The 12,879-nt window shown below is 39.3% G+C and overlaps 1 protein-coding gene and 1 non-coding gene across 3 annotated transcripts in view; both read right to left on the minus strand.

Annotated features, from left to right (window-relative positions):
• WDR43 (WD repeat domain 43) overlaps positions 1-12,879 on the minus strand; it is a 45,289-nt gene that overhangs the window by 16,725 nt on the left and 15,685 nt on the right. For both annotated transcript variants that reach the window (XM_042933352.1, XM_042933353.1), the window contains exons 4-7: positions 11,156-11,276; positions 9,996-10,135; positions 3,390-3,492; positions 2,559-2,623 (exon numbers count right to left, since the gene is read on the minus strand). In XM_042933352.1, coding sequence (XP_042789286.1) covers positions 2,559-2,623; positions 3,390-3,492; positions 9,996-10,135; positions 11,156-11,276 — 429 coding nt within the window. The remainder of the gene's footprint in view (positions 1-2,558; positions 2,624-3,389; positions 3,493-9,995; positions 10,136-11,155; positions 11,277-12,879) is intronic.
• Positions 10,688-10,772, minus strand: LOC122216746. The gene has a single exon (XR_006201088.1). It is a non-coding gene; the product is annotated as a small nucleolar RNA SNORD53/SNORD92 (small nucleolar RNA).

The raw sequence follows: 12,879 nt of genomic DNA on the forward strand, positions 1-12,879 counted from the left end.
CACACCACTAGTGTTGCTGTCAAGACCTCATCTACCAAGACCTCACCACCAAATCTGCCTGGACACCATATGCCCTTCCATCCCATTGCCAACCCCCATAAAGGGCGCCAAGATCCCAGGTACTCTCTCGCTGCCTTGTGCTTCAGTCCCAGGGGACTCTCTGTACATGCCCTGTTCCAATCAGTCCCATTTCCAATTGTTTCCAACCCACAAAAGCCTCACCATGACCTCCGCAATGCAGTTCCAAGAGCAAAATTATCAGCAAAATATAAACAACAAAATTCCATCGTCTAATATAAAAAATTCCATTATCTACTGCTTATCCAAGGGCTTTCATCAGCTTCTTGCTCTACGCTGGCACATCAGGGCAGATCTCCCAAGCTGTAGCTGTTTTCTCTCCATAGCCTTTATGTCAGAAGCCTAGGCATGAGATGATTTTAAGAGTGTTCCGTGTTCTTCACAAACATTTCAAAACTCTTTCCCTTCTAAAACCTGGGAAAGTGTTACCAGATACCAGCTACCTCCCTCTCCTGCTGTCATCCAATGATTTCTGGGCCACTCCCCCAGATTTCTTGAAGATTCTAGTGGCTGTCATTCTAACACTACTCCTGAAGAATTCCTTTCTTAGCAGTCTGGTCTCTGCATCCACCGTGCAGGCTGATGATGCTTCTGATACACTGTCCTCCTGCCTCCAACAGCCCCGCCCTTCACTGTGTCTCAGCCTCTCACTCCTTACACCGCAGACATCTTACTCCCAACAGGTGCACCACACCATCCTTCTAGCTCATGCCTCCTAGTTATCCTGACTCCACAACCATCTCCATCCAGGATTTCTGGTCTTCTACCCCTCTGTAGTCTATTCTCAACACATCCGACAGAATGACTCAAAAGCTTAATAATGTTTTAACACTTAATACCTGATGAGGTCAAACCTTATCAGTCTTCTCCATAAAAGCAACAGCTTGCTATTGCCCATGGAGAGGTGCCCAATTCCTCACAGCAGCCCACCATCTCTGGGCCCTTAGTTATATGTTCCACATACGTGTATGACTGTATCAATAAAGGCCTCAAGTGTTACACACAAAAATGTTAAGAGTTACTCTAGGGAGTAGAACTCAATGCAGGGAGAATTAGGCTTTATAACCTATTGTCTACACATCCTAAATGTTTTTAAATGTTTTATGCCTTCATAACAATTTTATACTTAAATAAATTCCTACATGAGGATTGTAAAAGGAAGAATACCAACTGACAAAAAGTTGAAACCATCTTAAAGTTCACATGATTGATTCTCAGACCACGTTTACAGAGAATGGCAAAGGCTGCCAAGCTTTCTATAAAGAGCAGATAGTAAATATTTTAGTTTTGGGGGGCCACGTATGGTCATACTGGATTTGACCCACAGGTCATAATTTACTGATCCTAGCTCTATGACTACTACACATGCTAACAGCAACACCCCCCTCTGTCCACTAAAACAATAGCATTGCCATGTTTCATTGATCCACATATATATGGCAAGGGAAACTATTATCAAAGTTAGAAATCAAGGTTTTACCAAGTTCACAAGCAAACTTTTCCAACTGAACCACTTTCAGTTAAAATGTATCACTAGAGGGATGCCTGGGTGGTTCAGTCTGTTAAGCGTCCAACTTCAGCTCAGGTCATGATCTCATCGTTTGTGGGTTCAAGCCCCGCATCGGGCTCTGTGCTGACAGCTCAGAGCCTGGAGTCTGACCCAGATTCTGTGTCTCCCTCTCTCTCTGCCCCTCTCCTGCTCATTCTGTCTCTGTCTCTCAAAAATAAATAAACGGTAAAAAAAATTTTTAATGTATCACTAGAGGGGCACCTAGGTGGCTAAGTTGGCTAAGCATCCAACTCTTTTAAATTTTTTTAAACATTTTTTATTATTGGGAGACAGAGAGACACAGAGCATGAGCAGGGAAGGGGCAGAGAGAGAGGGAGACACAGATTCCAAAGCAGGCTCCAGGCTCTGAGCTGTCAGCACAGAGCCCGACATGGGGCTTGAACTCACAAACCGGGAGATCATGACCTGAGCTGAAGTCGGATGCTTAACCGACTAAGCCACCCAGGCACCCTAAGCATCCAACTCTTGATTTCGGCTCAGGTCATGATCTCACGGTTCATGAAATCAAGCCCCATGTCAGGCTCTAAGCTGACCAGAGCCTGCTTGGGATTCTCTCTCTCCCTCTCTCTCTGCCCCACTACCTCTCATGCATGCATGCATACTCTCTCTCTCTCTCTCAAAATAAATATAAACTTTAAGGTAAACCAACAAAATGCATCATTAGAACTTCCAACATTTACTAAGCATATATCATAAAACTACTTTACTACCACAAATATGAAGAAATGGTCCACAATCCGAAAACTTGAATCCTCACTGGAAATGTATATACTCATATGGATAATTAATAATTCTTTCAAAACAACCTAACTGAAAAGTAATATAAGGCAAAGAATACTGAGGTAGGAACAAAAAAGAATAACAAGTCAGGGAAAGAAAACAAATTTGACTTGAGAAATTTCGTACTTACCCATTTAATATGTGTTCAAAAAGATGAACTTGACCATCTTTGCAAACAACAGCTAACTTGACAGGCTGAAAGAAAAATTAAACTGATTACTCTAATGGAGAATGGCTTTCATAATATACTTATAAAACTTCAACTGTCCTCCCCACCCCTTTAAATAACCAGAGAAAAAGTCAGAACACCAAGGTGGCACAACTCTTGCATTTAAAATTCATTACTGTCATCTAAACAACTGGAGTTGTTGTCAAGCATAGAAATAAAAGTTTAAGCCAAGAAGATAACAAGGAGAATGCAGCCTGGAAGTTACAGGAGCAAAGTCACTACCAAGTGCAAAGTCACTGACAAAAGAAACTGGCAGGCCCCGCATGTCAGAGCAGTCAGATCCCTGAACACGGGGGGTGGCTGGGTGGCTCAGGTGGTTAAGCATCCAACTTCAGCTCAGGTCATGATCTCGCAGTCTGTGGGTTCAAGCCCCGCATTGGGCTCTGTGCTGACAGCTCAGAGCCTGGAGCCTGCTTCAGATTCTGTGTCTCCCTCTCTCTCTGCCCCTCCCCCACTCATGCTCTGTCTCTCAAAAATAAATAAACGTTAAAAAAATTTGGAAAAAAAAAAAGATCCCTGAAAACACCATGGACACGGTCCCCCTGCTCGGAAGTGCACACCAGTGATTTATTTAATGGTTACTCCGGACAGTCCAAGAAGATTTTTGTTACATTTTGTTCTTTCTTCCCTCATGTCCCCTACTTTCCCAAATCATTAAATCATCAAAACACTAACTTTAAAAATATAATTTGTGAAATCCAAAAACAAATTCTCAAAAATTGAGCCATTTACCTCTTCTTTATTTTCTGACAACGTCAAGTCAATATAGACAGGTTCATCTGTAACTGTAAAAGACATCACTGCATTCTTTTCTTTGTTTTCTGACCGGACCTGCCTAGATAACAAAACCCATGATTAGGTAGTAAGAAATTTAACAACAAAAAAAGATGAGCACCTAACAGGAGTAACAGCATTAGATTCCCAATAGTTTTTGCATCTTTTGAAAGCTAAATAAAGAGACTACAGATCAAACTTAGACCCATTTGTGTCACTGCCACTTTACATGGTTGCAGGGAAAAGAGAAAGCACTAATGCCCTTATGCAGATTTAAACAATTAGTAACATTCTCTATTCTTTTCCACTAATCTGTTTGTTTATCTTGATGCCAATACCACACTGTTTTGATTATTGTAGCTTGACAAGTCCAGAAATCAGGCAATGTGAGTCCTCCAACTTTTTTCTGCTTTTTCAACATTGTTTTGGCTATTCTACATCCTTTGCATTTCTCTTTGAATTTTAAAATCAGATGGTCAATTTCTACAAGAGAGTTTGCTGAGATTTTGACTGGGTTTACACTGAATCTATAGATTAATCTGAGAATTCACACGATAGCAATGCAAAGAAAATAGAGTCCAGAAATAGACCCATGCGTATATTTAACCCAAATGATCCTCATTATTTGTGGATTCCTTCTTTGAGAATTTGCTTACTTGCTAAAATTTGTTAGCCTCTGAATCAGAATTTGTGGAACTTCCATAGTCTTGAACAGAGCAGTAAAAATGCTCAAAGCAGTGAAAAATAATAAGAGTTGCCCACAATGTTCAACAAGGCTATGCTCTGACTTCTTCCTTCAGCTCTCACACTACAGAAGTGTTATCAGTATTATTTAGTATCATTAGTATTATTTAGAATGCTATAAAGTATTTTCATTTTGTTTTCATGTTTTTGTTGGTGATTTCACTTTTAAAATGTCCCTTAAGGAGGCGCCTGGATGGCTCAGTAAGTTAAGCACCAGACTTTGGCTCAGGTCATGATCTCACAGTTTGTAAGTTCAAGCCCTCCATCAGGTTAACACGAGCCCCACACCACACTTCAGGTGAGCTCAAGCCCCAATTTGGGTGAGCACCACTTCTCTCTCCCTCCCTCTCTCTGCCCCTCGCTCACTTGTGCCCTCTCTCTCAAAAAAAATAAAAAAATAAACAGTGCCCTAAGTATAGTGCTCAAGTGCTGTCTCATGTATCTAAGAGCAAAAGAAGCTGTAATATGCCTTAAGGGAAAAAATATTTGTTAGGTAAACTCTGTTCTGACAGGAGTTAATTAACTATATACATGATGTATTTTCAAACAGAAACACACATAAAACGAGGCTATATATTGATTAGATGACAAAAATGTAACCAACAAAACTTGCAGAAACCTAACCTTATATTTCCCGGAGGACTCACAGTTCAGTATCACTAACTCTGCGCTCATGAGGACTTTATACAACATAACAACTGCAAATAAGAACCAACTGTAGGTGTATATCCATGTATATATGCAAAAACAGTTCACTGGAAATAGTCTTTTCAACCAATGGTACTGAGACCAATGGATATTCCTAACACAAGAACATAAATTTCCATCCATTCAGGAATGCAAACTGGTGCAGCCACTCTGCAAAGTTATGAAGTTTCCTCAAAAAGTTAAAAATAAGGGGGTGCCTGGATGGTTCAGTCAGTTGAGCCTGGGCTCAGGTCACGATCTCCCAGTTCGTTGAGTGCAAGCCCCAAATCGGGCTCACTGCTGTTAGTGCAGAGCCCGCTTCAGATCCCCCCACTTTCCCCTAAATAGACATTTGCAAAAAAAAAAAAAAAAAAAGTTAAAAATAGGGGTGCCTGAGTGGCTCAGTCACTGGGCATCTGACTCTTGATTTTGGCTCGGGTATGAACTTGCAGTCCGTGGCATCAAGCCCCCACACATCAAGCTCTTCACTGGCAGCACAGAGCATGCTGGGAATTCTCTCTCTGCCTCTCGTTCGCTCTAAATAAATAAATAAATGTAAAAAACACAACTGTCCTATAATCCAGCAAGAGCAGCACTACTAGGTATTTATTCAAAAAAAAAAAAAAATGCTAACTCAAAGGGATACGTGCACCTGATATTTCTACAATACCAAATATCTACAATAGCCAAATTATGGAAACAGCCCATTGATGAATGGATAAAGATGTGATATACATCTCTCTCTCTCTCTCTCTCTCACACACACACACACACTGGCATAAAAAATGAAATCTTGCCATTTGCAGTGACATGGGTGAAACTAGAAAGTATTATGCTTAGTGAAGTAAGTCAGCGAAAGACAAATGCTATATGATTTCATGCATATGTAGAATTTAAGAAACCAAACAAAGAGGAGAAAAAGGCAAACCAAGAAACAGACCCTTAACTATACACAACTAGTGGTTGGGGGTGTGGGGGGTGGGCTAAATAGGTGATGGAGATTAAGGTGTACACTTGTGATGAGCACTGGGTATTTATGGTAGTGCTAAATCACTATACTGTACACCTGAAATTAATATCACACTGTATGTCGGGGCGCCTGGGTGGCTCAGTCGGTTAAACAGCCAACTTCAGCTCAGGTCACGATCTTGCAGTTTGTGAGTTGAGAGCCCCACGTCATGCTCTGTGCTGACAGCTTGGAGCCTGGAGCCTGCTTCAGGTTTTGTGTCTCCCTCTTTTCTCTGTCCCTCCCTGACTCTAACTCTGTTTCTCAAAAATGAATAAACATTAAAAAATTTTTTTTAATATTACACTGTATATTAACTGGAATTTAAATAAAAATTTTTTAAAAACTGTCATTCATTCCTTGTACCATATACACATATTAGCTCAAAATGCAAGCCTTAAAACTAAATCTTTCAGAAGAAAACCTTTGTGACCTTGGATTAATCAAGCAAAGATCTCGAAACATGATCTGGACTACATCAAAATTAAAAACTTCTCTTCAAAAAGACAATGCACATACTAGGAGAAAATATCTGCAAAGCATATACTTGATAATGGGTTTATATTGAGAATATATATAGAATTCTCAAAACTCAGTAAGAAAACAAACCCAATAAAAAATAGGCCAAACATATGAACAGATACTTCATCAAGAAACATATCCAGATAGCAAACAGGACAAAGATTCTCAACATGAGTGGCCATTAGGGAAATGCAAACTAAAACCACAGGGAGGTACCATTACATACCTATTAAAATGGCTAAGGTTAAATGATTATATCAAGCATTGGTGAGGATATGAAAGAATTTGCACTCTTATACATAGCTGGTCAGAATGTAAAATGTAAAAATGGTACTATCACTTTGAAAAAACTTGACAATTTTTTTCAGTAGCCCCAACATGGGGCTTGAACTCATGACCCTGACATCAAGAGTCACATGCTCTACTGACTAAGCCAGCCAGGGGCCCAAACTTGGCAATTTCTTAAAAAGTTAAATATACATCTATCATATGATCTACCCATGCACTCAAGGTATTTACACAAAAGAAATGAATCATATGTCCATACAAAGATTTATACACAAATGTCTGTAATAACTTTGTTTTAATGTTTTACACAACAGGTTTTATTTATTTATTTATTTATTTATTTATTTTTAACGTTTGTTTTTTTCTTAATTTTATTTTTTATTTTTTAAAATTTACATCCTGGGGCGCCTGGGTGGCTCAGTCGGTTAAGCATCCGACTTCAGCTCAGGTCATGATCTCGTGGTCCGTGAGTTTGAGCCCCACGTCGGGCCCTGTGCTGACAGCTCAGAGCCTGGAGCCTGTTTCAGATTCTGTGTCTCCCTCTCCCTTTGCCCCTCCCCCACTCACATTCTGTCTCTCTCTCCCCTTCAAAAATAAATAAACATTAAAATAAAAGGAAGAACGTGCTGTTTATTATATGTCAATTATACCCCAATAAAGGTATTTTAAAAATTTAAGGCACAAATTAAAAAAAGAAAAAGACTAACAGTAAAAAAACATGATTTGAGGGGCGCCTGGGTGGCGCAGTCGGTTAAGCGTCCGACTTCAGCCAGGTCACGATCTCACGGTCCGTGAGTTCGAGCCCCGCGTCAGGCTCTGGGCTGATGGCTCGGAGCCTGGAGCCTGTTTCCGATTCTGTGTCTCCCTCTCTCTCTGTCCCTCCCCCGTTCATGCTCTGTCTCTCTCTGTCCCAAAAATAAATAAACGTTGAAAAAAAAAAAATTTAAAAAAAAAAAAAAAAAACATGATTTGCAAACACGATTCACAATCAGTTTGTTTTTATCAACTAGTGAGACTTTATACATTCACCAGTAAACAAGGGCACCTAGGTGGCTCAGTTGGTTAAGCGTCCAACTGACTTTGGCTCAGGTCATAATCTCACGGCTTGTGAGCTCTTTTGAGTTCGAGCCCCATGTCGGGCTCTATGCTGCTTCAGATTCTGGGTCTCCCTCTCTCTCTCTGCCCCTCCCCCACTCACTCACGCGCATGCTCTCTCCTTCAAAAATAAACATTAAAAAAATATATATATTCACCAGTAAGCATCTTTCAATATTTTTGTGTATAGAAGAAAACTAAGAATTTTATTGGATCACTTCTAAGTATTCCCATTTATGAATTCTTCATAAAACAATACTAATTCTAACTTGAAGCCATTTATACTATACATTGTTCAAAATCACTGCCATAAGACTACTTTATACAAAAGAAACTGGTATCTTAGCTCAACAACAGGATAGTACTGTCCTTACAGTAATATGAAAGTGTTTTTTTGCTTCATTTTCATTCAGCAGCAAGAAGCCTTCAAATGTTATTTCCTAACAGAAATGTCTTTCAAAGGTAATCATCAGGGAACCTTAGGCTTCCTCTACCTACAAAACACAAAGTTTTCCATAAATGGTCTTTGGAGGCAGCCTTTTAATATGGGTTTTTAATTTTTCAAGTTTATTCCTCTGTTAGTAGGAAGCCCACAGGCATACACGTACTATTTGGGGGATGTTAAGACAACAGAAATCAATTTCTCTTTTACAGAAGAAATTTTGTAGGGGCATCTGGGTGGCTCAGTCAATTGAGCATCCAACTTCGGCTCAGGTCACGATCTCACGTCTTGTGGGTTCAAGCCCTGCACTGGGCTCTGTGCTGAGAGCTCGGAGCCTGGAGCCTACTTCAGATTCTGTGTCTCCCTCTCTCTCTCTCTGCCCCTCCCCCGTGTACACTCTGTCTCTCTCAAAAATAAACATTAAAAAAATTTTTTTTTTTAAAGGAGAAATTTTGTAGCTGGAGACCCCTAGGTCTAGGGAGCCAAACAGGTGAAGCATTTTTAAGACTGGAACATCCAAGTAGTGTCAGGAGGATTTGGTGGCAGATTTTAACTTTCTGGCATTACTAATTTCTTATGTAAGTGTTAAACGTTATAAAACTAAATTATCCCAGAAGGCATGCGTCAAAAAACAGACACAGGACAGAAAACCAACACAATGTGGTTATGAAAGGATAATTAGGACTATGGCTCAGTTGATGGTTTGAAGGTGAACAGAAGTCCACATTAGATCTTATGAACCTTTCCCCACCCAACCACAAGGTTTATGTATTTGATGATTCCCACTTCTGAGTTATTTGGTATAAATTCATAGTAACTTTGTATGATCAAGAACATGCTCAACTAACTGATTACTAGGATGAGAAACTACTTGTTTAAATCTCCACTTATTTTAGCTGAACAGCAGGTGTTTAAAAAAAGTTAGCTTCACCATCGGTTCTCATAAAATCCAAGAAAACCCTTATTTTCTTAAATTTAAAAACTTTCTGATGGCCGTTTAATACCAAATTAATTTTTACTTTTAAAAGTAGTTCCAGGGGTGCTTGGCTGGCTCAGTCGGTAGAGCATGAAACTCTTGGTCTTAGGGTTAAGTTCAAGCCCCACATTGGTTGTAGAGACTACTTAAAAATAAAACTTTAAAGGGGCGCCTGGGTGGCTCAGTCAATTAAGCATCCGACTCTTCATTTCAGCTCATGTCATGATCCCAGGGTTATGAAATCAAACCCCAAGTCAGGCTCTGCAATGAGCATGGAGCCTGCTTAAGATTCTCTTTCCCTCACTTGTGCTCTCTCTAAAATAAAAATAAAATCTCAAAAAAAAAGTAGTTCCAAGGAAAAATAGTAACAGCAATTACTGCAAAAAAGGGAAGAAGAAAAAAGGGGGGCACTACTGGGCATTCTCAGACATATCCAAGAAATTAAATGTCCTCAGTAAAACATCAGTAAATAGACATTACTGCACTAACCCAATGGTCCTTTTTCAAGAAAATTAGACATTATCCTAAAATTTTTTAAGAAGGTTATTTATAACTTGCCCGGTCACAAAAATATTCAGACCCCTCTACCTCTAGGCAAGCAAGATGTGGTACTATGATACAATGCTCTTAAATTTTTCTCATAAAGTCTGTTTTTTAGGCAGGCTCAATTCTTCATTACAAGTCAAGGTAAATCTAACGTTAAATACAATAAAGCAAGTCTCACATTCATCATTTATATTACCCATACAAGCTGTGACAGATTCCTTCAAGGCAACGCTACCTCCCAGGCCCGAGACTACATACCAGACGTTAAGTAGCCGGTCATGCACTGCTCCTGACAGGAAATAAAGGCCTGTGACCCCATCAAAGGGCTGGCTCTCACTAGGAGGTCTGACAGTAGTGAAGACGAGTGAGGAAACAGGCGTTGCATGTCCTGTGAAGTGCTAGAGAGAGTTCAGTCTCGTTTAGGAGAGGACACAGAACAGTGACAAAAGTGAAGAGTCCTTATGGACCATAAACAATACAGATGATCCATATATGAAATCAGAAGTCCAGACTAAAGGTGACAGCTAAATTTAATTCTAAATAACTGAGATTATTTGTGCTACATTCCATGCACTTTCAAAAACTCCACCTGAGGGGTGCCTGGGTGGCTCAGTCAGTTAAGGCTCTGACTTCAGCTCAGGTCATGATCTTGTGGTTCATGGGTTCGAGCCCCACGTCAGGCTCTGTGCTGACAGCTCAGAGCCTGGAACTTGCTTCAGATTCTGTGTCTCCCTCTCTCTCTCTCTCTGCCCCTGCCCTGCTCATACTCTTTCTCTCTCTCTCTCAAAAATAAACATTAAAAAAAATTTTAATAAAAAAAATAAATAATTAAAACTCCATCTGAAAATCATCATGCCCTAATAACTGCCATGGCCCTACCCACAATCTTTATTTTTTCCATCCTGCATTAAAGACCCACTTAATTCTATCCATGTTTAAGGGGCGCCTGGGTGCTCAGACACAGCCAAGGAATTGTAGGTCTTCATTTTACTCTCAGTGAGTCGAAACCACAATTTTAAGGCATCATCACAGCACCAAATATACACCCCGTAGCACACTCAAAAATATAATACTACATATCCCCATAGTCAAATACTGCAAATGTAGTAAACACAAGATGCAAGGAAGAAATCAAACCTACTATATCATTATACAGCAGAGTAAAAGATTTTTAATTCAAATTCTACTTATTTGTTCTATTCATTTCTCAAATGCATGTGAAACGGACACATCTAACCTATTAAATATCAACACACTGGATTTGGAAGCTAACTTTCATCTTCTGATTCTACTATTTGATATGCCTGAAAATAACAAATCTGTACTCTCAAAATGACATTCTATGGCTCAGACTTTCCGCCCTTCTCCATACTTACTCTAGACAAATGTTAGGCTTACAACTAATTTGATTCACTCACTCTGTAGATTTCTTTGGTCTCCAAAACCCATAGTTTGATTGTTCGACCAGCTGAAAGCAACATCTTTCCATCTGGGCTAATACACAGGGAACTGACGCTGCTGTTGTCACCTTTCCATTTGCTGTAAAGTGAAGAGAAACAGAAACATCTCCATGAATGGGGAGAAAACTTTATTCAGAGCAAAAAAGTAACAAGAAACAAATAAGGTATTAAAAATACCACTTAAGGTTCCATGCAATTATTCCCTAAAAGCCTGTGTAAGGTGACTAACCTTGAATCTAACACTAAGGTAAAGCCTACTCAAAGATTTTCAAGAGGTACCAGAAAATGGATGAGTAAGAGATTTAATACAAAAATGGGTAGCTGTGTATCCTGTGTATGAGGTGGATTTTGTTAATGCCCAGGAAACTACCTGGCTGGCTGGACCTCCACAAGTCCATCCTATCCCCACCATGGTTCCCACACTATGTGGAAGCCTGGCCTTTAATTTACTTAGCAGCACAAATTACTTCTCAAGCTACAGTCCAAAACGGTTATTTCTATCTCAAATCAACATAGGTGCACTCCCATCTGACAGAGTAAAATAAGTCAAGTATAGACGATCCCCTTCTAATACCTGAAATATGATTGGCATGAGTCTTTGTACTTTGTTGCACACATTAATATTTTTATAAACAAGGAGCTTGGTTATTCACTTATAAAATCAAGAAATAACAGTAGCAATCCTCTTACCAAAAGACATGAATTATAAAGTAAAAGAAAACACACTGCTCTGCCAATCACATTGGAATATGTCAAACTACTCATTTGGAAAAACAAAAGTAGATTCCTCTCTTCTACTACACACACAAAAAACTTGACTAATTAAACTAAAGCTAACAGATTAAAAATAAGTATTAAAAAGTGCACAGGAGAGTGTTTTTATAATCCTGTTTTAGGAAAGGCCTTCCAAAGCAATTACAAACCAGAAATCATAATGGTAAAAATAACTTGATTTAAATAAGTAAAACTTCTGTACCACAAAATAAGTCATAAATTTAAAACCAAAAAACTAGAAAATATCAAATATATATACTACAGGAAAAAGATTAATACTCAGAATACATAAACAGCTCTTTATATTTAAGAACTAGATCAGATTAAAAAAAAAAACCTCAAAAATACACAAAAGATATAAACAGGCAATTCATAGAAGAAATACAAATTGTCAATAAACATGAAAACACTCACCCTCACTAGTAATCAAGGAAATGCAGCAATAATACAGGACACTTTTTCCTTCACCCTTTTTTCAGTTGCTAACATTTTTGATAATTTCTCAACAATTCCCACAGCTTCAACATTTTATATTCATCATTCAACCCCTATTCACTTAATATACATATAAAAAAAAGACATGATCACCAGCCCGACAAGTGTCCCTGAATCTATCTCCTCACTCGGCACTGAAAATGCTAGCAAAGAGCTAACACCACTGCTGAGCTCCCTCCCCAGCCTCCATTAAGAGCTCTGCAACTCAAAGTGTAACCTCCTACACCAGCATCACCTGGGAACTAAGAATGGACTCCCAAACCCGACCTAGACCTACTAAATCAGTTCTATCTGCACAAGTAACTCACGTGCACATCAGAGCTTGAAAAGCACTAGATCAGAAGATTCCTCTCTAGGAAATGTGACCGGTGCCAAGGTAATAACCCACATATACTGACATTCAAAGGCTTCCC

The sequence above is a fragment of the Panthera leo genome, chromosome A3 (assembly GCF_018350215.1).
Source record: "Panthera leo isolate Ple1 chromosome A3, P.leo_Ple1_pat1.1, whole genome shotgun sequence".
NCBI lineage: Eukaryota > Metazoa > Chordata > Mammalia > Carnivora > Felidae > Panthera > Panthera leo.